Source organism: Alosa sapidissima, chromosome 12 (genome assembly GCF_018492685.1).
Source record: "Alosa sapidissima isolate fAloSap1 chromosome 12, fAloSap1.pri, whole genome shotgun sequence".
Classification (NCBI taxonomy): Eukaryota; Metazoa; Chordata; class Actinopteri; order Clupeiformes; family Clupeidae; genus Alosa; species Alosa sapidissima.
Window position 1 is genome coordinate 27,865,319 of NC_055968.1, and position 26,640 is coordinate 27,891,958.

General features: G+C 47.0%; 1 protein-coding gene across 4 annotated transcripts in view; it reads right to left on the minus strand.

The window, feature by feature from the left end:
• The window catches only part of osbpl9 (oxysterol binding protein-like 9), a 34,092-nt gene that overhangs the window by 5,889 nt on the left and 1,563 nt on the right, over window positions 1-26,640 (minus strand). Inside the window, exons 3-16 of one of the 4 annotated variants that reach the window (XM_042058197.1) lie at window positions 24,319-24,397; window positions 17,882-17,958; window positions 11,818-11,913; window positions 11,581-11,628; window positions 11,115-11,144; window positions 10,963-11,013; window positions 10,476-10,514; window positions 7,823-7,916; window positions 6,974-7,078; window positions 3,527-3,683; window positions 1,654-1,754; window positions 1,329-1,447; window positions 532-617; window positions 124-301 (exon numbers count right to left, since the gene is read on the minus strand). In XM_042058197.1, the coding sequence (XP_041914131.1) occupies window positions 124-301; window positions 532-617; window positions 1,329-1,447; window positions 1,654-1,754; window positions 3,527-3,683; window positions 6,974-7,078; window positions 7,823-7,916; window positions 10,476-10,514; window positions 10,963-11,013; window positions 11,115-11,144; window positions 11,581-11,628; window positions 11,818-11,913; window positions 17,882-17,958; window positions 24,319-24,397 (1,260 nt within the window). Of the gene's footprint in view, window positions 1-123; window positions 302-531; window positions 618-1,328; window positions 1,448-1,653; window positions 1,755-3,526; window positions 3,684-6,973; window positions 7,079-7,822; window positions 7,917-10,475; window positions 10,515-10,962; window positions 11,014-11,114; window positions 11,145-11,580; window positions 11,629-11,817; window positions 11,914-14,086; window positions 14,367-16,458; window positions 16,826-17,881; window positions 17,959-24,318; window positions 24,398-26,640 lie in introns of those variants that run through there. The other 3 variants (XM_042058198.1, XM_042058200.1, XM_042058199.1) reach the window with 3 other exon arrangements.

Sequence of the window (26,640 nt, forward strand, 5' to 3'; positions counted from 1 at the left end):
TGGCCTCTCTCAGCAATACAGAGCAAGTCTTTGGTTCTCCACAGCTCATATTATCGTGGTAATAACATTTGTACTATACCATCCTGACCGGTAACAGCCTTCCCAAAACAAGCAGATGCTTACCGAGGCGGTTGGGTCATCTGATTCAGAAGGCAGATCCCAGTGGCAGAAGAACACCTCTCCCAGGATGGGGTTGTAGGGCTTCTTGGCCACAGAGCCCTTGCGGCCGGCGTGGAATGCGGACATGTACCACTTCACCACATGCACCATGCGGTCCCTGGCCTCTGCCTGGTCTGCGATGCTGCGCGCACACACACACACACACAAACACCTAATGATGATTGCTTACCATGTGTCTGTGGGTTTAATAAGGGAGTGATAGGAGTCGTCCTTCTGTTGGGTTTGTTGCCTCATACTAAGTTTATTTCTTTATGTCTAACTACACTGAACAGTTAGATATGCACTTCCAGACATACATAGCACGCAAAGGTGCAATATGAAGAGAGAGAGAGAGAGAAAAAGCTCCTGTACCTGACAAATATATCTGGATGAGCAAAGAAGTCGGCGTACATCTCCAACAGCGACCTCCTCTCCAGGATGAACGTGGGCAGCACCACCTGAAGAGGAGGCAGCAGCAAAGAGAATCAGAGAGGCACACAGTCATGAGAGAGAGAGAGAGAGAGAGAGAGAGAGAGAGAGAGAGGAGAGAGAGAGAGGAGAGAGAGAGAGAGAGAGAGAGAGAGAGAGAGAGAGAGAGAGAGAGAGAGAGAGAGAGAGAGAGAGAGGTGAAAATGAGAGAACCGCAGAAAGTCATGTCAAACACTGGCAGGCAAATGATGTGTATGAGGCAGACAGTGAGAAAAGGTAATGAGGTGTGTGAAAGAGACAAAAAACAACACACAACGCTGGAGAAAGACAAGAGGCCAATTAAGGGCAAAACATGACAGATGCTGAAGTATAAGTATACATTCTTTTTTGATCCTGTGAGGGAAATTTGGTCTCTGCATTTAACCCAATCGGTGAATTAGTGAAACACAAACAGCACACAGTGAACACACAGTGAGGGTGAAGCACACACTCCCGGCGCAGTGAGCTGCCTGCAACAACGGCGGCGCTCGGGGAGCAGTGAGGGGGTTAGGTACCTTGCTCAAGGGGCACTTCAGCCGCGGCCCACTGGTCGGGGCTCGAACTGGCAACCCTCCAGTAGGCCACGGCTGCCCCAAGGATGAAGGGATGATGGGAAAATGACAGAAAAGAAACCCAGCACAACAGAAGAGAAGTGGACAAAGAAAGCCAGCCCGAGCGCATGGGCTGGTGCTGTGGCTTACCTTGGTGAGGTCCATGCCCAGGCGCACTTGCGAGAGGAGGTGCATGATGACGCTCTTGTGCTCCTCCACGGACTCGCCCTCGCCGTCATCGTCCCGTTCGTCGTGGCTGTCAAACTGGTCTGTGGAGCACACATAACCCGTGATGCGTTTGTTTACCTTCCGACTGCTGTTGTGCCCCCAGTGTGTTTACAAAAAGCTGTGTTTACTAAGGGATGGGACGCACGAGATGTAACAGATCATGTACAAGCGTTGGCTGGCTGCCTAGTAGAACACATCCGGGGGGGGTTTGCTGTGTTTGGATATGTGTGTGTGCATGTGATTGTACCTGCATCCGTAGTGCCATTGGACATGGAGGAGTTGAGGGACTCATTGGTGTCCGGCCGCTTCAGCGTAGGACCCTCTGCACTGGGCAGGGTGGTAGGAGTCCTGGAGCAGGAGAGGGAGAGGGGGAGAGAGGGAGAGAGAGAGGGAGAGAGGGAGAGAGGGAGAGAGGGAGAGAGAGGAGAGAGAGGGAGAGAGGGAGAGAGGGAGATGTTCACATAACAAAGCTAGTAAATGTTCTTATGCATCTCCCTTTCACTGTACATTCAATAAATGCTTAGTCACTTTCTCTACTCCAGTTCTGTCTGTGTTCAAGCAGGCACATATGCCAACACCAGAGCATTTGATACAGGCAGTGGTGTTTTCTTTGCCAACAACGGACTGTTGTCCTCTGGCTCTCCTGACGCTAACTTTCTGCCTGGCTCGCTAAACTCTAAACTCCCTCGATGCCCTCTAAGCCAGGGGTCCCCAACCTTTTATGTACCATGGACCGGTTCGATTCCCATTTTTTTTTTTTTCACGGACCGGCGGGGGCGGGGGGTCCATGTTCCATATGTGCATGCATTACTTGAAAAGAACTAGCTCCAGTTATGTATAGTGAAGTGAATGAACAGTGAAGGTAACGAACTCTTAAAAAAAACGTGAACTTGAAGAAGTGAAAATTTAACAATATTAACTATGAATATTGAAGCTACATCTATCAAGTGCTTCATCACATCCATCACATGCTTAACAAAATATGGGAAACAAAACATGGCAACTAAACGTGCATTACGAATATAATCAGTGGGAGCCCTGTGCTTGTTTCCCTGCAACAACAAGGTTCTATCTGGGGGTGATGGAAGACAGTGACACCCTCAATGTGTTTGAAATGTCCAGTCGATTGCGCAATTTGGTCTTAGTTGCAGTCATTGCCGAAAACCCGGCCTCGCATAGATACGTGGTGGGAAATGGTAGCAGCCGTAAAAGCGCTGAAAACGCTATCTCGGGATATTCTGCTTTGGTTTTGATCCAAAAACACGCCAGAGAGGTTTCTTCATACACACTCTTAAGACCATCATTTGCAATTTCGATCAACTGCTCTTCCTCCTGCGCTGACAAGTTAGGACTATTCGGGATATTAACAAATGGGTTGCGGACCCACTCGTTGGTTTGCCGTGGATCTTTGGGAGGATGGGAATTAACGCTCAAACTCATTTGAAAGCGCAACAAGGTGATCGCGCACCAGCTGCGAGAGAAAGGGCCCTGCCTCAGTCTCTCCAAAACCCCCACTACTGTTTGGAACATATCTGGTCCACTCGTCGTCCCCACAAATCAAGCTTGGCTTTAAATGCAGCGACTTTATCTGCCATTTTAAAGACAGTCGTCATTCTCCCCTGGAGTGACAGGTTGAGGTCATTAAGCAACCTGAATATGTCACACAGGTAAGCGAGTTTTGACACCCAGTCCTCATCACTAAAATGTGATGCTAACGGTGACTTTGGCCAGTGACCTGCTAAAGATGAAATATGCTTGTTTTTTGTTGCTCATTCTAGCAGTTTAGCTAACTTCGTGTGACACTACCGTTCGCCAAGAACTGATCAAGTGAAGTGAGCCGACTTGAGGCTGCGCAGCGCTTAAGGCAATATGTAAAGTGTTGAAGGCGGGGACAGACAGACGTAAGAAAATAGACCTTGCAAAATGCAAACATGCGTGCAATCAAACAACTGCATATATGCCTATGCCATGTAAAAACGTGACATTATTGCGAATTAAATTGAGTTTAGTTTATGTATTTTTTTTTTTTTTAAAACTCATGTCGTAGGCTACGGCCCGGTTAGGAATGTCGTGCGACCCGGGCCCGGTGGTTGGGGACCGCTGCTCTAAGCTCGACTCACTCGGTGCAGTGCTTGGGAGAGGTGCTGGAGAACTCGTCGGCATCGTAGAACTCCTCGTCCTCACTGCTGGAGTAGGAGAAGTCGGGCACGTTGTGGGCGGGCAGGCTCATGTGGGCCGGCGACGCCACGCTGCTGCTGGGCGCTGAGGGCACGCTCCCTAGAGACCACATCAAACACACGGGGGGAATCACAAGGAGGGTCAAGGGTCATGGGCATCCTCTTAACTGGTAGTGTTTGACAGTGCAGTTCAGACAATCTGTATGGGTTTATTACAGTGCATTTTCACTGTGTGCAAGACTTCTGGCAGAGCTTTGCCTGTTACAACACACATAAAAACACATTCTATACTGTTAAGACAGAAGCGCTGAGTACGTGGTGGAAAAGTCACAGCTGTTGATGTGAGGTTAAGGGGAACCAGTAAAACTTCCCGTGACCCGTTTCACATGTGCATGCACACACACATGCATGTACAAACACACTTCTCCTGTTATGTCTGGTATGCTTTTAAACATTTTCTAAATGCTTTTCACACATTAAATGACAAACTTCACCCTCTCAGGGTAATGGAACTGCACTGACTTTTTAAGCAGTAAGTAAAACAAAACTAATAGGTGCTACCTCACATGGCTCTCCACCAATGCTGGGGACGCATCTCCTACAACCAACCTATCCTAACACACAGGGCCTTCTCCAGGAGCAAAGGAAAGAGAGCTCTCCTGGGGCCTCACGTACAAAGACTTGCGTGGATTTCATACTAAAACATTGCGTAATTGCAAACCTGAAAAGTAGCGTACGCACAAAAAAATCCTGATGTATGAAACTGTGCGTAGGCAGCATTCCACGCAGCCTCTCTGTATATCCCAATTAACGTGAAATTAAGCGTACATGCGCGAGCAGTACACTCCACCCTCTCTCCTCCCTCAATCACACTCATTTTAATTTGCTAACTAGAAGGCCCACTCGAGAGCGCAGACCTCCGCGAAGACAAAATGGCCTATCCCACAATATTAATAACAATGAAAACTCATGTGGATCCATTCATACTCGAACCTGCTCCAAAGTTTAATAATTGAAATCATCAAATTAATTTAAAAAAAGTTTATCTCCAACGAATGCGAGGTAGAAGTGTTTATCCGACGAAATGGCAAGAATCTTACGTCTTTATCATCTGTAATTAATAACAAAAAAAAAAAAACAGTAGTGACAGAACGTAGCAGTGGCTAGCTATAGGGTCAGAGACCATGGCAGAATTATTGGTCAGTCTGCAAGTAGGTGACAGGGTTCGCATAACTGGGTTTGATGCATTTGAACCATTACAAGGCAACTGCATTAATTAAAAAAACATTAAATCAATCGTGTCCAAGTAGGCTACCACGCATCGCGCACTTGAGGTGGAATAAACAAAGTTGATCCAGGCCACATCGCCACAACATTACGATTTCTAGATCATATCCCTATATTTGCACACAAGTGTGACAACAATATGTGTAGGCAATAGGTTTCACATTCCCTTTTAATTCGTATCCTCTAATAAGTCTACAGTTGTCATTATAGATAGGTTGTAGCATAACTTAATAGAATTTGAGCATGTTGCATGTCCATTTATATAGAAACATAGGCCTATTTTCGAAGTGTTATCATTTTTAATAACCCACGTTTCACAATATACTGTGCAAATAAAGGCCTAGACTCGCGATCAACTAATGTTGTTGCGCTGCATTGCCTCTAAGTGTCGCCAACTGACGATACACATTGGAAATGTGTGTACGCCAGACATGAAGTTTGCGTTGAGGACCGCACACTCTCACGTTCAAGTCAGTCTTCGTACATCCGGACGTGAGCGTGAGAAGTGGCGTACGCAGCATTTTTGTGCGTACGCAAGCATTGTACATGAGGCCCCTGGTCTCATGTGCTTCATTTGATCAGACTGCTCTTCCTCCAGGTCCCAGGGCTGGCTGCCATGGCAGTGGCTGAACGCTGCCGGGAGGCGAGGTGTGTTTCTGCCACGCTCGCCTTTTATTTCACCAGCTCAGCAGAACACGAGCACGCAGCCCAGAGGCTCAGCAAGCGACTCGAGATGGAGAGATGAGGAGAGGAGGAGGGGAGGAGAGAAGAGGAGAGAGGAGAGGTAATGACACCTGGGGAAGAGAAGCGCTAGCGCAGTACAGCACTACATCATTAGAGAGAGAGAGAAAGAGAGAGAGAGGCAAGAGAGACAGAGAGAGAGAGAGACAGAGGCAAGAGAGACAGAGAGAGAGAGAGAGAGAGAGAGACAGAGAGAGAGAGACAGAGAGACAGAGAGAGACAGAGAGAGACAGAGAGACAGAGAGACAGAGAGAGAGAGAGAGAGACAGAGGCAAGAGAGACAGAGAGACAGAGAGAGACAGAGAGAGACAGAGAGACAGAGAGAGACAGAGAGACAGAGAGAGACAGAGAGACAGAGAGAGAGAGAGAGAGGAGAGAGAGAGAGAGAGAGAGAGAGAGAGAGAGAGAGAGAGAGAGAGAGAGAGAGAGAGAGAGAGAGAGAGAGAGAGAGAGGAGAAAAGCTAGAAGTGCTGGGAAAAGATGGGGGGGGGCAAGAGAAGTAAGGGGTAGAAAGTACTGCAGGCAAGAGGGAAAGAGGTCGGAGAGTGCATGACGGGGAAAAGTTGTGTGATATTGCTCTGACACTGTTCTCCAACGCCTGCCATCCCCAGAGAGCCATAACGAGCCAAAAGGGAGGAGGGAGGGAGGTGCAGCTGGGGGAGAGAACTGAGCAGAATGCAGAAGCCCACAGACATGACACGCAGTGGACATACAGGCAGAACTAAGAGCCAGATGCTTCCCTTCTTCTAGTCCAAGTTTACCATTCACATGCAACAGGGCTAGACAAAACTGCTCATTTCTACTTAAAAAAAAAGTGATAACAGGGTATACCAGAGACCAAGAAGATCAGAGATTAAAAAGAGCTGGCAAGTGAATCTAGCTTAGAGGAATAGAAAAGCCATCATCATGGCTGGTGATTACAATGACCTTTTTAAGCAATCTTACAAGGAAACACTCACAGAAATGAAGTTCAATTCCCCATCCTAACCTTCTTCATTCTGCTCCGCGTCTTGCCACGTGTCCAAAACTATTTGTGTGTGCAAATGAGAAGTACCACACGGCTTCTCGGAGATATTATGTGCGTTTGTGGTTATATGTGAGTGACGGACACGACTACCACACCAGCAGCAGCCTTCCAGCCCACAGACTGATGAGCGCGCACACACACAGACACACACACAGAGACACACACACAGAGACACTTCCCATTCTAAGCACACATACTACCTCTAATGCTGTGGACTGTTGAAGCACACTCAGCGTTGTTAAGTTTCACTGGCTGTTTCAGGTTCACAGAAACATGCCTCTACGAAGTTTACGTGGGTAGTGGGTAGTACTGTTAATGTGGTGACAGGCTCTTACCTGTGCTGTTGGGGGTGGGCGTCTGCAGGCTGCCCATCACTGTGGCTACGGGACCCACCGGCAGAGACGACGGCCTCTGCTCAGTTTTGCACATCTGTGCCCCATCTGTACACACACACACACACACACACACACACACACACACACAAGCACGCAATCAAATAGGCAAGGCATAGGTCAGATCGGAGGGGGTTGCTTTAAATAACTGCTGACTGACTGGTGCAACTTCCTTTAACTGCACCCTCAAACCTCATGACATTTTGGTTTAACTGCGCCTTTGACAGTAAACTTGAGCAAGATCAGACAAACAGGTTGGTTAAAAAAAAAATTGCATATCATTAAGTCTCAGTATTCGTTTGATGTGCCGATTTCGGTATGATTAAAGGAATAATCCCTTGTATCAAAGCCAAAGCCACCGAGTCAGATTTAACAGGCAAACCTCCAACCTGAAATGCTAAAAACAAAACATGCTCTAATAATTTAAATGCTGGCCCAGACTTCAGAGTCTGGATATAAAAACTGCACTTCTGACAAAATCATTGGGACAGAGCAGTTATCTAGTAGTGAAGGAGAAACGCCGAGTTGCTCTGATTCAGGTAAGGTCACGACAATCCAGAAACCACACAAAGGAAGTGAAAACACTCTCCTGTTCACCCTGAGGTCTGTGAGGCCTTGTGTAAACTAGCTTTTATTTCACAGACACCCCCAGCTAACCGATGGGGCCAGCTGGCCTTTGGACTTTTGTCACATGGGCAGGACCAGCATTTATTCTTGACACATTCCTGTCGACTAATCTGATGCAAAAGAAGTGAATGGAATGTGTTTTTGGTGGTACCAGGCCAGGCCTACCTGTGGGGAGGGTGGTCTGTGTTGGCATGGCGTTGACAACGTCTGAGTCCAGAGGGCTGGGCTGGTATATCCCATCCACTGGGTTGATGGTGCTCTGGAGAGAGCCAGAGGGTTAAAACAACTGCGCACGCGCACACACACACACACACACACACACACTTGATGGCTGTTCAAGCATACACCAAATTATGCATAGGGGTGGGCGATACATGAAATTCAATTAACATGTTTACTGTTGGTCTACTCCTGAGAACCCATCACAAGACGCATGCATAAAGACTGTCCAATAGTGGGGATTTTCATGATTATGACCTCTTCTTCAAAGAGATGCAAATCTTAAAAAAAGAACGATTTGTTAGATCCTCAGGACATCTGTTTGATGTTGAGTCAGGAAAGGAGTAATAATAAAAAAAAAAAAGAAGGTTTATAGTAGTTTATAGATTATAGTTGCTAGGATAACCTAAAAATACAAATGAATCTTCAGCCTGTCTACGTAAGTTCCAAGAGCTGTGAATAAGGTCACCTAGGCTACATTTTCCCACTACTGTCAATATTTACACGATCACAAATAAATAAATAAATAAAACCTTGAAACCTAAACAGCCTCCCTCTTCTATACTATAATACAATCAAATCCACTTTGGACACAGAACCCACGGATAGTGGACCGTTAAGTGGTAGCATTTTGTCACTTCATTTATTTTTAGCAAGCCCATATTTGTCTGAGGAATAGCATAGTATAAAATAATCCCATTAAAGTAACTCTACTGCATAACAGGACATGCAGTTCCAGGGATATATGCACTGGTATGGCAAACAGCATCAGCTCTTCTATTAGAGCACATACAGGTTTCCAGAGGAGTGCACACACACACACACATACACAAACACCCCGCCCTTGAGAAACAGAAGTGTCAAGTGAAAAAAGGATCCTGAAGAACAGTCTGCTGCTTTTGACTGAGGTGGTTCCCCTAATGCTGAACCGGAGCTAGCCTCAGAAGCTTTTTACTTCTCTGTACAGAACAATGGGAGGCCTCGAAGCTTAATCACCTCTTTGCTGGGCTCTTTAGCATATTATTGTGTATGCTGCGTTTGTGTCACGGCCTGGTTAATGGTTCATCTTTCAAAATCTTATCCAGTGACTCTCCTCGGCCACAGACACACGTGAGCTTTTTTTACGGTTCCCTCAACTGACTTCATGTGGTGGGACAGCACGCAGGTGACACCCAGCCCACACCTTTGCTGCTACAGCACATTTATCAATCAAGGCTAGTACCGTAAAGCCACAATACAGAAAAATAAACATGTAAGGGCTCAATATAAGATAGAAGAGAGGAGTGGTGACCGAGGGAAGGTGTGTGTCTTTTCACGCCGAGAGGGAGTCTGGGACCTTCGGTCATCCTCATGCCCTTCTCTAACCCATTGCCCTGCTCCCTTTAGATTGACTGAATCTAACCATAGCCAGAGGCCATTAAAAGACAATCAACCATGCTAGTCTAGCCTCACTGGCCAACGCTCATTCTTGGTCGGGGGATAATAAAACGGCAAAAATGTGTCTGTTGTTGGAAGGCCCCATGCTGTAGAGGCCTCTTCAGCCAATGTGTTAAGACTGGTCAGCTGAGTGTGCCATACAAGTAGGCCATTAACCATTGAATCTATACTAGGTTTGTCTTCAGTGCACAATAGGAGCACTTTTCCTACGCTAGCAAGTCAGGTCAACAACACTCCATCATGACAGTTCATTTCAAACCCCCAATTCAAATTCAGCATCTACAAGTACAACAGCATGCAGAGGTGCCTGCATCATGCTAACAGAGCTTTAACACATTCAGCTCATTCCTACTTATGCTGATGGAATTAACATTTTCCCCCCTTACAATGTTGCATCAGGTGATGTAACATTGATGGATTTGGGGAAGGGCATTTTGTATGAAACGTGGTCTCTCAATTCCGATCTCAACGATAGGAGCACTCATTTAAGTTCCAAGGCTTAACACAAATGTTTATGTACATCGATAGTTTCTACTCAGCCAAATATCCAAGGTGTGTTTTAAAAGAAATTTCTAAGGTCTGTCTGTGCATGTTATTGACATGAAATGACTCTGATGTAATAGGGCCCTAGGTTATGGAGGTTAGTACGCTGTCCTAAATAAAGTGAGATATCCATTAGCCCTTGTTGAGTCAATAGACCTCTACTGAAGAAAAATCAATTGCTGATTTGCTTTCATATGTTTGAGTGTGGGTGTGTGTGTGGGTGTTGTAAGCGTGAGCGTGTTATAATTACAACTGAAATGATTGAAGGCAGGCAAATGTTTTTCAGACATATTCAGTTTTTTTTAGAAGTTGAAAGAGTACGGAAAAGTTCAGTTTTCCCAAGAGAGAGAGAGAGACTGCAAGAGAATTCCCCACACCGTGAGAGAGTCACAGAAGAGAAAGCCAGAGCTAAGGGGAAGGGGGGCAAGGCATATCATCACAAGGCATGCACTTCTGATCAGGATTCTGGTCGGTCCAGTTTTGCTCTTTTGGTTGATTGCTTGTTGGTTTGTTTTTAACAAGGAGGAAGAAGTGAAGTAAGCGGGAAAGAGAAACGAAAAAGAAGGAGGAGGTTGGGCTGAGTCAAACTACGTTGTGGTCGGAGAGCGACAGAACTTACTATCAGTCCGTTTGCGTGCTGCTGATCATTACCTCGATCCTTCAAAAACAAAGTCCGAGACAGAAAAAAAAGAGGGGTTTGAGAGGAGGGGGGGGGGGGGGGACCGGGCCTTAGTGATGATGCTGAAACCCTCTGCCTGGTTTCTTATTAATCAAAAACATTTACCGCAGACTAAAAAGTTAAAAATGCAGTTAATACATTCTCTGACATCTTGACATTCAGTAGTTATTTAGCTGTATTGCGAAAATTGTAACTAGCTTCTGCATGTTCTCTAAAGGAGAAAAGGCAGACTGTGGCATTAAGCTAATTCTCTGTTTGGGTGTCCATGGTCTTCCCATCACCGTACAATAAAGACTGGGAAGAATTTGACCACTTTGGTGCAGGGGCATACTGACAGGGACTACTCAGACACAAAGACCAAATTACTGCCAAGTGGTACAGATGGTCTGGGACTAAATGTGATTGAGGAAATGGAAAGTCATCTTACCTTGGCAATTTGAAGTAGTACAATGCAGTGTTTGATGGACTCTACCATACTCTGCAAACGGGACAGGGAAAGCAGAGCATAAGCTTTGCACCAGTGGACACGTGGATATAAGAACGCAAGAAGAATTCACTGAATATTTCCCTCATACTTACACAAGTTGTATCCTTTAGGTTCTCAATTTTCTGTAAAGAAGGCAAAAAAACAGGGATGAGGGATTGAGAAGGAGAATAGGAGAGGTAGATTGAGACCTTTTGAGAACATTCATTTCTTAAAACATTCCTTAAAAACACATGCCAGTGATGTAAATTAAGTGTTGAAATGGTGATCGTTTTTCGGAGAACAAGGTCAGCGTCACCACTTCCTCATTCCTAAGACCTCTGCCTTAGCTTCAGTGCTGGTAACAGAAGCAGGTACTTCTCTCTAAAGCCTGCCTACTGCATGCCCGCCCTCAGCCCCAGGACCTTAGCATTACCAAAATGGGACTGGAAAAAATGTAGGCTGGTGACAATTACTTTGACATAGCTTTGATTTGTAAAATCAATCTGAGCATCATTTCAAAGGGGGAATGAAAATAGAAAGTAAGGGGAGAGGAGGGAAGGGGAGAGGAGCTCGTCTTACTCTGCGTGACTCATCTTCTTTGCAGTCCTTTATTTTTTCATCAAAGAGCTGAAGGAGAGAAAGAGAGCAAGAGGTGGAGAGAGAGACAGACAGAGAGATAGCGAGGGAGAAGTAAACGCATAAGGAACATGAAATAATAAATGTCTAATACAACATATAACCATGCTCGTAATATCAACTTGACTGTTTTAGTATGTATAATGATAAAAAGTACAAAGCATTTCAGTGAAATCTCACCTTGAGCTGATCAATGAGAATCTGAAGATAGGCATCAGCTTCGGCAAGCTTCTTGTCAAAGTCCTGAACGCTTGGAACAAATCCTGTTTCTGCCTCCTAAAATTGGAAGTGAGAGAGACACAAAGAGGCCATGTGAGACAAGGTCTACCTCAAGCCCACACCCACGACACACATCGGCGTCTACCGGCATCAATAACCAGCATGGGAGGTCATCTAGCATGCCCTATGGCAACCGTTCAGACATGTTATGCGATGACGTCACTCCGTGGTGCCATTTAACACTCTGTACTTCTGATCTCCGGTGACTAAAGTCTCTATAGAGTCATCATAAGAGGAGAGCAAACCCAGACGCAGGCCACTGTGGGTTTCCTGTTAGCCTTGAGCAGAACAGCGTCAGCATCAATTTACATTTACATTACATTTAGTCATTAATCTGACGTTTTTACCCAAAGCCACTTACAAAAAGGGAAACAATCCAGGTAGTGTGACAAGGGCATGTTTTAGTGCAACAATTAAAGTACTACTCACACACAATACTAGATATCTATCGATATAGATAAGTCACTCCAATCACACCAGGTCCCTCATCTCTGGAAAGAGTCGTGATTGTGTCTGTGCCTAAGACCAAGGGACCTAAATCACTTAATGATTTTAGGCCAGTGGCCCTCACTTCCCTTATTATGAAGGCTTTTAAAAAAATTATTAAACAGGAGATTTTAGCAACAACACAGGGGCAACTCGACCCCTTACAATTTGCCTACAGGGCAGGTGGGGGGGGGGGGGGGGGGGGGGGGGGGGTCGAGGATGCTACAGGCAGCCTGCTCAATTCAGTTTTTAACCACCTGGAAGGGGCAAAAGATTTTGTACGACTACTATTTATTGATTTTTCATCAGCTTATAAATTGTATTCAACCCCATATTTTAGCAGACAGACTTTTAAAGACACACAACATAAACCCAGGGCTAATAGCCTGGTTAGTTGACTTTTTAACCTCCAGATCCCAAAGGGTTAAAGTTAACGGTGCTTTATCTGGCAATCTTTTATCTTCTACTGGCTCCCCTCAAGGATGTGTCCTCTCCCCTCTCCTCTTTGTTTTATACACAAATGAATGCCGTTCACAATATGATGGAAGACAGGTTTTTAAGTTTGCAGATGACTGTCATTGTGTCTCTTCTCAATAACAGCGAGACTGACCATGGACCAATAGTGAATGATTTTAATGATTGGTGTAAGCGCTCCTTTTTAAACATAAATGTAGCAAAGACCAAGGAACTAATTATTGACTTCAGGAAGCGCACACACACACAAGCGCGCACACACACACACATGCTCCATCATGATCATCCCCCTGAATCCTATAACAAAATGGAGAAGAGGGCTAGTGGGCCCACTCCGGTTATTTTTTGTGATACTATAACTGCAAAGAGGAACCTAGAGACACTAGCAAACTGAGAGGTAGTTGCTCTGCGGAGCAAATGGTTTTCTTTGACAGACTGTCTGGCTTCGAGCTTTCCTGGAACTTAGCAAAAAAAAACAAGTGTGGAGATTGGAGAGCGAAAAAGGAAATTGAGTTTAACGATAGGAGTAGACGTTGTCAGCGGCATGGTCCACGCCTTTCCATGTCACTTCCTCCGACATACCAATGGGTATGCATGTTTGAATGTGTGTGCACATGCGAGTGCATTAGAACATTTTGAATGATTACTTAACTTCAAAAGCCTTCCTCACATATATAAATGCCATCCTCATACACTAAACATAAAACTGTCCACCTCCCCTTCAGAGTGGAAAAGAGAAGTAGATAGCAGCTCTGGCACAGGTGCTGAGCATTGGGTGGACCATCAAAACACTCTGTACAGGATGCAAGAGTTGTTTTGAATCAAAGCACATCCTTAACTGCCAGGTAGAACAGGGATATGAAAATGAAACATACAGCCTGAAAGTTATGTAAACAAGTTATTTTTGCGCACACACACACACACACACACACACACACACACGTTTTATCACAAACTTTACAAAAGGACTCATTAGAGCGGAACAACTGGAACAATTTAACACTTCACTGCTAACCACCTCAGATGTGCCAAATACCTTTGCAAAATCACTGATCACAATCTGGAGCAAGCCTGACTTCCTTAGGCTGCATCACAAACACACAGCTACAGAAACAAACAAACAAACAAACAAACAGAAAAACAACAAAGCTCGGTCATGCCCCACTGGCAAACCCAAGCGGCCTTGCGTTGAATCGAAGGCCCCACTTACACACAGAGGGACGAGAGCAGGCCCGGTCAGACTGTGGCGAGGCGTTAGACGCCGGTCATTCTCATGTACAGATTGCCACTGAGAGGAAGCCCTACTGCTCGCCTTCCTTCTGCTGCTCTCCTCGGTCAGCGGTTGGCTGGAGGGCCGACGCTCCTGGCCCTGACGGTGTCCAGCAGCTGAGGAATGCCTGGAGGAGGCCCTGGAGCTCAAGCGTCCAGATGTGATGGCTCTAAAAGGGATGTGCAGGAAAGCCATTCACCTTATAAAACCATAAGCCCTTCAACCTGACGCCGCCGTCTTCTAAAACAGTAAATACTGGTCAGCAGCACAGCCCACAGAGGGCAAAGTCTAGGCTGGGGCTTTTTTATGTGCTAACCGTCCCATGTTAAGCTCAAAGGTTGCTTGATAGAAGAGTGCAAATCCATGGAGTCTGTATCTCTCTCCCTACCCAGTAAACAAGTTAGAGAACCCTTCCAACTTGATCAGCTGCCTGACTTTTTTTTTTGGGGGGGGCACTAGAACTGTGGTCAGATGGGCTCTGCATGAGCTGCAGGTACTCTCCATAAATAAAAGCGCCCCATACTAGTGAACCGGGATCAGTTCTTGGAAAGCAGCAGCACAGCCCAGTCACTCGAGTCCATCCCATGCATCTAATCATCAGCACAGCTCCACAACCAGGAATTCGAAAATGACCGAGCTGACCTGACCTGAAATAAGCCGTCTCATCCAAATGTCTCAATGCCTGGTTGACCAGGACAAACACTGTAGTGCTTTAGTTACTACGGCGAACCAAACACTGTAGTGCTTTAGTTACTACGGCGAACTCAGAGCAAAATTCAGCCGTGGCCTTCGCACACTCTAACCAAACAAAGTGTCTGACCTATTAGAGCAACATGATGGTTCATATGAATGGATACATTGTTGCAGAAGATAACATGAATGTACTTGTGTATGTACCACCAAAGGGCCTGGTAACCACACTGACGTCTTTCCTAATCTGGTGTTGCTGAGGAGTCTCTGGCATCTCCATCTGTGCCTTTGCAGAGTGAACTAAGGTGTGCTGCTCCAAGCCTACTGCATGGGCTGCGCTCTAACGGGGGTTGGGTGGCTCCCCTCAGCAGACATGGAGGACAGCGCTAGCGCTAGCTCCTCTGAGCAGGCCCTGCACAACAGAGTCCAGAGGCCTGCCAGCCCAATGCATGGAGGATGGGACAAATGGGAGAGAAAATAAATAAATAAATAATAATAATAATAAAAAAAAACACTCCGTCCGTTTCGTTCCTCCTCTGTCCTTGGTCATAGGCTCACCTGACTCAGGAACCATCAAGAATACAACGTTGTCACGTGCTGAGGAGCCTCGTCCACCTTGGACACAAACAGGAAGCGGCGGCCATTACTCAGCCTGGAGTGTTACTCATACGGCAGGCTGGAAAAGTCATTCCAAGCACAGGATACTCTGTACTGTGGAAAAAAGCTGACTTGTAACAAGCAGCCCTCAGCACAAGCAAACAAGTACCAGGGACGTGCAGAGGAGCACACAATATCCTGCTCCATCTCCACCATAATACCAATCCACACTGGAGATTAGAGAGAGAGAGAGAGAGAGAGAGAGAGAGAGAGAGAGAGAGAGAGAGAGAGAGAGACATTTCCTGGTGGACGCACGGAGAGCCTGGAGATGCAGGTGTCCTAGGTGTCCTCTCTCTCTCTCTCTCTCTCTCTAAGAGTCACCCTCTACCCCCAAAACGTCAGTCCCCTCCTATGACATCTATTAACACCTACACGACAGGCACATACATTCTCACAGCAGTGTCACAAAGGTGCTCTTTAAAAGAAGACAAATAACAAAAATAGTTTTTTTGTTTTGTTATTGTTTTCTCAGTCTCTTGTCCGTTTCTCCTTTGAAGAGAGACTGTGACCCACACCAGCATCCTGTGACAGAGTTTAGTGTAAAAAACAAACAAAAGCTCCACTCTTTGGGTTCAGGTTTTTGTTGCGTCAACAGCAGAGTGCTCATAATGGCTACAGACCAATCTCACACACACACACACAGACATAGACATAGACAGCAACAGCATTTTAAAGCAGAGGGGTTTGCTAAAACCTGGAGGTAGCCCTCATGCTAAAGCAAAAAGAGTAGCTGGCTGGCTGCCACTTCAGCATATTTACTCAATCTGCTATTTAGCAACCCAACTCCCCCCCTTCCCCCCTCCACACAAAGATAAAAACCCCTAAAAGCTGTTGGCATCCTTCACACACCCCTCCCAACCCCACCCCTCTGATGACCCCATTTCCATGGCATCATCCTACGTTAACGACAACAGCAACAGCCAAAAACAGTGACCAGTGAACAGTGAGCATTAGTGAGTACTTACGGTGCGCCTGTGTCTGTGAAACATGCCTCGTTAAAAGACTGCACAGGCCAAAGCTGATCCAAGCCTTCTTTTATCCCAGCTTTCTCTCTCTCTCTCTCCCTCCCTCCCTCTCTCTCACGCACCCTTACTGAAAACACAGACTGCCAGACTAGCGCTAGCCCTTGCTCTCACTCATACACACACACACACGCACGCACGCAATATGCCACGCGCTCTCGTTTTCTGTCCGTTCTCCTCTCTTGAAAACAAGCCCAGCTGCTAGCGTCGCGTCCACTGCGTTGCTGCCATCAGCTGCGCCGACGCAGACAAAACCTAATCTGCCCTCCTCTTATGACAGGAAGTGCACACTTCCTTTGAGAAGAGGGGGAAAAAAAGAAAGCAGAAAGAAAGAGAGAAAAAAAGTCGCAGCAGCATATAGTTTGAGGGAGGGAGGGAGGGATAGAGAGGAAGAGAGAGAGGAGGAGACAAACACAAAGGGCTGCTGTAATTGGTGAGAGGGACCTTGAGCAGTGGACGGAATCAGCGAATAAGCCGTGCTGGTGCTCTGATTGGCTGCGGAGTCACATGTTGGAATGACTCGGTGCTGACACACTGGGTGTGCGGGTGAGTGGATACACGTAGCCAGTCAGCAGAGCTGTTTACATGAGAGAGAGAGAGAGAGACAGAGAGAGACAGAGAGAGAGAGAGAGAGAGAGAGAAGAAAGAAAGAAAGAAAGAAAGAAAGAAAGAAAAAGAGAGTGTAAAAAAAGAGTGTGAGGAGTAGCAGAGAGCAAGAAGACAAGAGGGAGAAAGAGGTTGACAGATAGAGAGGGGAAGATAAAGCAGAGGAGAGAGAAGAGAGAAAGAGGGAGAATGTGGCACTGCTGCAGTAGAGAGAGAGGAGCAGGAGATGCACAACATCGAGCAGGGAACCCATGAACATCATAAACTAGCGCTCACATTCAAAAATGAGACTTAGCACTAAACCGCGCACCGAGGAGTTCAAATGGGTATTTTACAGAAGTTTAAATTTCTTTTGTGGGTTACTATGCAGCATATTGTCAATACTAAGAGTCCTTTACCTCTCAGACACCTACACATGATGTGCTCACCTCGCCTCAGGCTCCGCAAGAGCAAGCCTGTCTGTTCATCTCAAATAACAGACACATGCACACGCACACATGCACACACACACACACACGATCTAAATGTCCAAAGATCGACTGGAAAAGAGATACAACATGAAAGGAAGGGAAATATGTTTTGCTCTTGGGGTTTCTTTAAGGGGGCCTGGCTGCCTGACAGTGGGACAGTGAAGCATTCAGACCAGGAGCTGAACAACGTCTTTCTGGTTGGTTTTAACAAAAGACAAGACTTTTTGAACACATACACATACACAGGCACACACAAATCCAATCGCTAATGGTAACAGTGAAGTCCTTACCCGAAGCTGAAGGGTGTGTCGAAGAATAGTGCCCTCTAAAGCATGGATCCACTTCTCTCGTTCGTCCGCATCACGTGCTGAGGGAGAAATGAACACACACATACACACACACTCCAGTTAGCAGGAGCCAGATGGGGTCTCTCGACACAGCCAGGAGCAGCAGTCCCTGAGGATCGTTCTCTCTGTGAGCTCTGGGAGTTGGTGAGTTCCCCACTGACAGCAGTTACAGAATTGTCTGGCAACGTCCTGTTGCCTTCGTATACAGGGTGGAGTTGGGTAACTGCACTGGGAGGAAGGGAAGGTAGACCCTAAGAAAACATGCTGCGTGAGCAAGGCCAAGTGTGTCCACAGACATCGCCGCAAATGGACAGAAAATACTGCCCATTCGGACTGTCCAAAAAAGAAAAATAATGTTGATTCAGATGATCTTGATGATCCTTAGGATCGCTGGATAACCACTAAACTGTGGTGGACCGCAATCAGAACAGGACATGACGAAATGAGCTAGACATGCCGTACTGATGGCAGGGAAAAAAGGACGTTTCTGTGGGCTTATCAGTAAAAAATTAAAGGAACTTTTCATGAGGGCAGAAAGTACACACTTGCGCAAGGCATCATCACCACACACACACACACACACACACACAGATGGTAGATGTTTTAAAATAGAACACTAGAAGGAATGTGAGAAACTTCCCAAAATAACATCCTATCTTCTCATGCAAGGTCAACCACCTTTCGACACGGCATCTTCAGAGATCTCCCGAGCCTGATCAACACAACAAATTACAGGTGCCAGGGCAGGAGATGGCTCAAACACCTAACACTTGCAGGGGCGCATGATCCAACGCAGGAGACTGGAGGAAAAAGACTGGGCCATAGAGTGCTGATGAGGAAGTGAAAAGCCAGCCTTCGACGTCCTGATGATGAATGGAACGTGGCTCAGCACAAACGCAGCAAAGCTTTTAAGGACATTAAGCCAAGACCTTAACGTGTGCCAAACTCTCTTTTCCTCTCTTGCTCTCTCTCTCTCTCTCTCGCTCCCTGACACACATGCAGACATATGCTCAGGAACACGAACATACTCCGACATGTACACACCTATTTACATACATACAAGCTCCATCTTCTAAGAGCTCCATTTCTGCACAAAATCAATGCGGATGCACTTCCCAACTGCGGAAGTGCAGCGGTAAGCTTACCTCCTCTGCATCGCCTCCTTGTGATCTTTCCATTGACTCATGTTCCCGGTAATTACGCCGATTACGACACTTGAGAAACAGACTGCAGGACCGTGAACCATGCAGAACACAACCCCCTCATCCCACCTACTTATCTCTCCCATTGCATACACTCCTCCATTCAACCAACCAGCCGCCATCTTGGCCTGACGACCCTCCTAAAGTACCAAACTTTGAAGATGAAGACGTACCTCTTATTCTCCCCACTAGGTTCGGAATCATCAGCAGATGACTGGGTAGAGTCTCCTAACTTAGTTCCCACTGATGTGTGAGTGCAAAGTGAGCAATGCCCCAGATGCATGTGAAATTAGCAGGGCGAAACAAACACGAACGAAGCTCCATAGCCAAAATAGCACACCAACACCAAGTCATGTGACTGACACAACTACTGCACTCTGTTCAAAGCCTGCTTGGTTGGAGGATGGATTCTTTTTTTTTTTTGGTCAGAGATTGTGCCAACATGCATGGAGGGGCATCAAACGCTACCGACAGCGCAATGGCAGCTCCAGCATGCTGTACAAAATGGAGAGCCAAGACACTCGGCATGATCGGGGAGCCTGTGAGCACATGGAACAAATGAAACCTTTTTTTTAACCTGGTGGGTGTAAAATCCCCAGGTGTGACTCTGTGGCTACGTGGGCGGGACAGCAAGTCCCCTGGGGCGCCCTGGCGTGATGGGGGGGGGGTCGCTCTCGCTGGATGATTCATTTCACCATGATCCTGGCACCTGCCAACTGGGGGACGGTGAGACGTCCCTACAACACACAAGCCAAGCAACAGGAGGAAAGGGGGGAGGGTGGATGGCAGAGATCCAATTACTGCTGCTATCCTTCCCACTCCACCCCCCCCCCACCCCCCCTCCCCTCTCTCCCTTTCTCAAGGATGGCAGAGAGACCCCTGTACCTACAGTAAAGCATTCCTCTTGGGCTATTAGAGCACAAAGGGGCTATTCTCTAGAAAATACCCCATTAATAACAAACCTAGGAAGAGAAGGAGAGGCAGAGAGGATATACAATGGGGAGTGAGCTAGAGAGCCTCTTGTTGATTGCGGTTACCTTCAGAGGGCTCGCATCACTGCAAAAAGAGACAAAAATAGAAAGTAGGCTCTCTCAGTTCACAGGTACTGTCAAAAACAAAAAAGAGAGCAAGCTATACCCACATAATGCTGTACCTACATAATGTTTCTTTTTAGTCCTATCCACTGCTGTTGAAATCAGTGTAGGTCACAGGACAGGGTGCTCACACGGCGTTACACACGCAGCCACCAGTGACACGCACATCCTACAGATTAGGAACCGCAGCCTGCCTGCGTGGAGCAAGCAGCACAAAGGAATGCACGCAGTGGCTTGGTGTCAAGAGGGCAGAGAAAAGAGAAGAAAAAGACAGAACAAAAGACACAGAGAGAGAGAGAGAGAGAGAGAGAGAGAGAGAGAGAGAGAGAGAGAGAGAGAGAGAGAGAGAGAGAGAGAGAGAGAGAGAGAGAGAGAGAGAGAGAGAGAGAGACAAGATGGAGAGGGATGGAGGGTGAATCATGGCAAGAGAGAGGAGGATAGAGACAGAGAGGGTGTTCAGGGGAGCCCAGGGCTGTGTGGAGAGCTTCTACTGCAGCACAAGTCGTGTTATCAGTGTGCTAGTTGTGGCTCCTGACAATGGCGGGTGTTTGTGCATGCTCAGTGGTGTTCTCTTCTCTGCGACTAGCGTGGAGATAGGAGGACTCCCGTGGGACAGGCAGCAAAACACAGCTCTGTTTCTTTCTCTTCTCTCGTTATGCTTCATCTTTCTGTCACTCTCTTTTTCTCTCTCCACTGTGTGTCTGCCTCAGGCTGTGGTGCTGTACCACTGGTAAGCAGGCTTCAGTCACAACCTACAGCCCTCACTATGCACAACACAAAATGCTAGATCCAGAAGTGTAAGTGTGTGTGTGTGTGGGGGGGGGGGGGGGGGGGGGGGGGTCAATAATACGCACTGCTGCTAAAGCATAAACAATGCCATAATTGGCTACATCTTTCCCTGCTAGACATTAAAATTTCACTACATTTTTCTCGATCCATCATTCCCTTTCCTTCCATATCTGCACCTACTGAGTACTCTGGAGTTGTACATACCATCTGAATCTGAATCTTGACTGTTTCATCGTCTCCCACACTGGCCTTGCCCTCCCTCTCTCTCCCTTCCTGTCCTCATCCTCTCTCCTCCAGATATTCCCATCTGTCCAGTTCCTTATCTGCTCATCCCTTGCCACTGGGCCTTTTCATGTTCCTCCCCGTCTCCATCAGCAGAGAGAACTGTGCCCGTCGTGCTCCCCATGTCCCCTGGCCAGCTGGCTGAGGATGGTTGATCTCAGTGGAGCTGGAGGCCCAGAGCGTGGTGGAAACGTGGGATCACTTGGGGGGGCTCTCTGCTGCACCGGCAGGGAGAGGAAGCCTGATCAATTATGGATGAGCCACCTTAAATAGATGTGCAGTGGCGGGCACTCCTTTTGCCTTTCAGCAAGTCATTCGTCTGCTTCTCACGGATGATCGGAAACAGTCCTGAAGCCTGGTGCCCCTCCACCTGTGGTTGGTCGCATCATCGCCACCATCATCTCACACCAGCACACTCAAATGTGTGTACCATCATCTGGTCACGCACACACAGACAAACACGTTTGTATATGTGCTGGTCATCCTCTGATTTCTCATTTCACCACCTAGCTTTTCCCGACGGGAATCAGAGTCAAAAACGAATTGCCGTAAATCATCTTCCGAGAGAGCAATCACCAAGTACAAAATGTTCCTGTCAATCCAACGCTGGGTCTCCTCTCTGTTCTTGGAGAGTCTCTCTCCCTCTCGTCTGCTCCCTGGGTGCATTAGCCTCCTAGTTGACGGCTAATGGGCCTCCTCTCCGGATGAGGATGGAGCCAGATAGTGCAAGGCCAGCTCCCCTGGGAGGCTCAGCGCTCCACGGCAGGACGGGCTCACCCACACCCTGAGAACTCGATGCCCCTCTCCCCCGGACAACATCCCCTTTTCCGGCCCACCTCCCCTTCGCTCTGGTCTTACTCCTCAGGAGTCTTAGCCTTTGAAGAAAAAAAAAAAAAAAAAAATCAGATACCTAACACTAAAAAGATTGATGTCTGAAGGCAATTACAGATCAGCAATAAGTTCACTGCATCCCAGTGAGCTTAGCGTAAAAGCACACAACAGAAATAACCTCCTCACATCCCTGTGGATATGTGTTAAGGGATTTAATTACATTGCTTGACTGAGTTAAATCAAGTCAAGCCATTTAATAACTGAAAACCAAAGCCCCAATGTCTAAAATCTGTACGGAGTGATTATGGAATGAGATCTAATTTGACAGTAACTCAAAATAGCTTTAAACCTGATTATCTCTTCAGTCCTGGAGAGCAAGGAGGTCTACAACTTGAATATGCAGTGGGACAGACAAAAACTGGCAACGCATGGTCCTGTAGAAACCTGATCCAGCAGACTGGCCTGCATGTTTACAAGTCTTGCGCCATTGATTACTACTGTGTGCAACTCCAAACTCGGGACCCTTATGTCAAAACATGCACACACAAACTCACATGCTTTTTCTCTCTTTACCACACACACACTTTTTCTCTCTTTACTACACACACACACAATCACTCTCTACACATACAATCACTCTCTACACACACACACACACACACACAAACTCACGCTTTTTCTCTCTTTACTACACACACAATCACTCTCTACACACACACACACACACACACACACACACACACACAAACTCACGCTTTTTCTCTCTTTACTACACACACAATCACTCTCTACACACACACACACAACAAAAAAGGCATCCTGCCCTGAGATTTTAACTGCATCTTCCCTTTTGTTTAGTCCTAGCCCCCACCTCCACCCTGAGTGAGCATGCAGAAGCGATCGCCGCCTTACCCTTCCTATTGTAGAGCCACAGCATACAGTGTCGGAACATAGCAATGGATGGAGGCATGGAGGTGAATGTGTCAGGAGGGTGGAGTGAGCTAGGCGGTGAGAGGCGTGAGGATGGGGCAGCGAGAGCAGGGGGCGACTAGAGAAGAGAGTAGAGGAAAAGGAGGAGGAGGAAGAGCGTAGCCACCTGACATAGAGGTGGAGGAGAGAGAGCGCCGAGTCGCCTCACGGACCCACCAGCAACCAGCTACTAGCAACCAGCAGCTGCATGTAGAGCCACTCTGCCCAGAAGCCAAACTGCTGTAGAGGAGAGGGTGCTGTTTTTAGCAGGGGAGGGGGGGGGGGGGGTGTTGATCATTCTCACACACCCCCTCCCTGCTGCTTCCCTGATCTCCAGCACTGGCAGTCCTGGGCAGGGGTGTGGTATGGACCCAAGCGCCAGACAAACGCTAACACTCTCGAAGGTCTCAAGGCAGTTCAAATGAGGGTTATTCCTGTGAAGTCCACTGTTCCTGATACTGCCGGAGAGGAGTGGTAGGAATCGGAGCTCACAGTGTCAGTGTTCCAATGGCAGCCAATGTGGGGAAAAAACATCAAAGAGGGTCCACCGAGTCCCCCCCACCCCCTAACCACCAGCTCCACCACCCTCCGCACACCCTCAAAACAAACATTCCACCCTGCCCGTCCTCGTCACGGCTGATTTGGGAAGCCGTCTGACGACAAAAGCCCTCCTGCGGTGGAGGAAAGATCCACACAGAGCACTGGCACGAAAAATGTGTGTGCGCGTTAGTGTGCGTGTGTTGCATCAGTGTACTAAGGTGCTGGAATAATCTCATTATTTAACAATGAGAGGAATAGTGGCAGAGACTAACAGCGATGAATAATGATAGAGAGAGAGAGTGAAGTGGGACAAGAGAGAATTGGATATTACAGAGAGAAAAAAAGAGAGGGATGAGAGAGTGTGTGTGAGTGAGTGAGAGTGAGAGTGAGAGAGAGAGAGAGAGAGAGAGAGAGAGAGGAGATGTTAGTTACATGTAGGCACGTGAGTCACCGGCAGCATGTTGCAGCGCTACAAAACAGAAGCATGGTGGGAGGGCAGTGAGAACGGGAGGACGAGATGAAAAGATGAGAAGGTGAAAAGAGAGAGAGAGAGAGAGAGAGAGAGAGAGAGAGAGAGAGAGAGAGAGAGAGAGAGAGAGAGAGAGAGAGAGAGAGAGAGAGAGAGAGAGAGAGAGAGGAAAAATAAGACTGGAAAACAGGGATAGCCACTTACCTTGAAAATGGAAAGTCTTCTGGTCCACGGTGATGGTGAACGTGCTGTCGTCCTCGTCATCGATTCCTATCACAGCACCCTGAGAGACGGCAGAGAGAGAGAGAGAGAGAGAGAGAGAGATAGATAGAAAGGGGAGAAAAAAGAGAAATGGGAACCAGTCAGACAGAGCACGACGTCACTGCCTCTCCCTCCCTCTCTCCAACACAAATAGAGAGAGCCGGGAGGAGGAGATGGGAGGAGACGAGGGAAGGGGGGGGGGGTCTGGGTGGAGTGAGGAGGGGAAGGGAGGGTGGGACAGGACCAGGGGAATTAGGAAAGAGTGAGAGTGCAAGAGAGAAGGAGGAAGGGAGAGACTAAAAAAAAGACGGAGCGATTGTAGGATGAAGACATAGAAAATTAGAGACCAGCAAAACATACTTAAAATGAGAAAAACAGAGAGAGGGAGAGAGGGAGACCAGGGGGAATGTCTCACTGGAGTAGTGGGATTGCGTGTATGTGTGATTAACCACTTCTGCTTGGCACACTGGCCCCTACTGCAGACAGAATGGGTGTGTGTGTGTGTGTGCGCGTGTATGTGTGGGTGGGGTGGTTAACGTAGCAGCAGAATGATAGTGGATTCCTTAGCTAGAGGCTGAAAAATGCTTTGAAGACCGCTTTAAAGGCCAAAATGGAAATTCACTGAGATGGCAAGCTGTTAAAGGGACACCAGGCAAGCCTGATGCTTTTTCTCTACGAAACTCCCCCTCGCTCGGTCTGAAGCTCTTTTCCTTTTCTTTGCGTCTTCCGTCAAGGGGTTTCGCTGCTTCTTCGCAGGCTCTGCCATTATACACACGTTTGCAACAATCTCTAGCGTTTCGTTAGCCTGCCTCTGTGCTGTAAACTGATCCTGCTTCGGTCGGCGGGTAGGATACACCGAACTTGCAAGTGGGATATTCTTCCTACAGGCAATAGGGGCGGGCGAGAGAGCCTTCATTCGCCCCGTAATGAGTCATTTAACCATATACCGACTTAAGAAGATGATTAATTAACACGAAAACGTTGCCTGGTGTCCCTTTAATAGACATTTTACTGGTTAGAAATCTGATTAACTGAACTCATTAACATTAACTGAACGCCATACAGGCATGCAGGCAAGTCAAGTGCAACAACACACTTTTTGACCAACGCATATTGTGCTCTAGACTTCAGTCTTTGATTTGTGCACAGTGAAAGCAGTTATGTGGTTTGGGTGGAGAAACGGAGTCGTGTGTCTGTTGAGGTCATAGTACAAGTTAATCTGTCTTTAAGGGCGTGCTAATCATGAAGAGAGCCCCCAGGGGAGAAGACAAAATGGCTTGCTCTTCCTCCATGACTGACACGCCACTTCAGCTCAGAGCAGTTGGGCCATTTCTTAGTAATTCCATTACAAGTCATCTGACCAATGGCAGGGACAGGCTTGGTAAAATTAGACCCAGACATGCCTTACAGTCTATGAAAGCAGTCAGCCCGAGAATGCACGGAGACCAAGATAAACTTATAATAAAAGTGCCAGAAAAGGATATCTGTAAAAGATCATTCAAAATACAGGCTGATTCCATCATGGGTTTTGTAAATGAACAGCCAGTGGAACTCCACGGATGCCAACAGAATACCAACTACCTTGTAGTACTCATGCCAGTTAAGCTCAGCTCACGCCTTCATAAAAAAGGTATTCAATTAAGGAAATGAAATACAGACTGAGAGCCTGTCTAAATGGAAAGATATGAGGCATCTGAGAGACTATGTAATGCGCATGAATAACAATTGCCGTCAATGCAATGCTGCCATCCAGTGGCACAAAAATGACATTGATTTCTATTCACTATTACAACATCTGCTGAAAATGGATTCTTCAGGGTGCTGAGAAGGTCAAAATTATAGGGAGGGATGGCAAAAACTAAAAGGAAAGTGATGAGCACTGTTCAGCATCAGATACAGATATGCTGCATCTAATCTGTACCGTCACCTAAACATTTGTTTGTAAGGAGCGGTCAGAATGTAAGGCCTGCTACTTCTCATTTAGCAATGAAGACAGCCACTTCATCTTTAACCTCTGCTTCACCACCTCAACAGCCTAAATGAAGAACATTGGCAGAAACAACTTGAGCTTTCACTTAATTCCATTAATGAGCAAGAAGCATTTGCTGTGAAATTCTCTTGGCTTATCATTAAGACAAACAAGAGCTTAAGAGAGCACTGCTTACTTTAACCACACCCCAAAATGATATCACTGAAAAGAAAATGACAGAGCCCTCTCTATCTGCCAGATTTAGTGGCCATGACCCAATATCTGGTCTTTCTTTC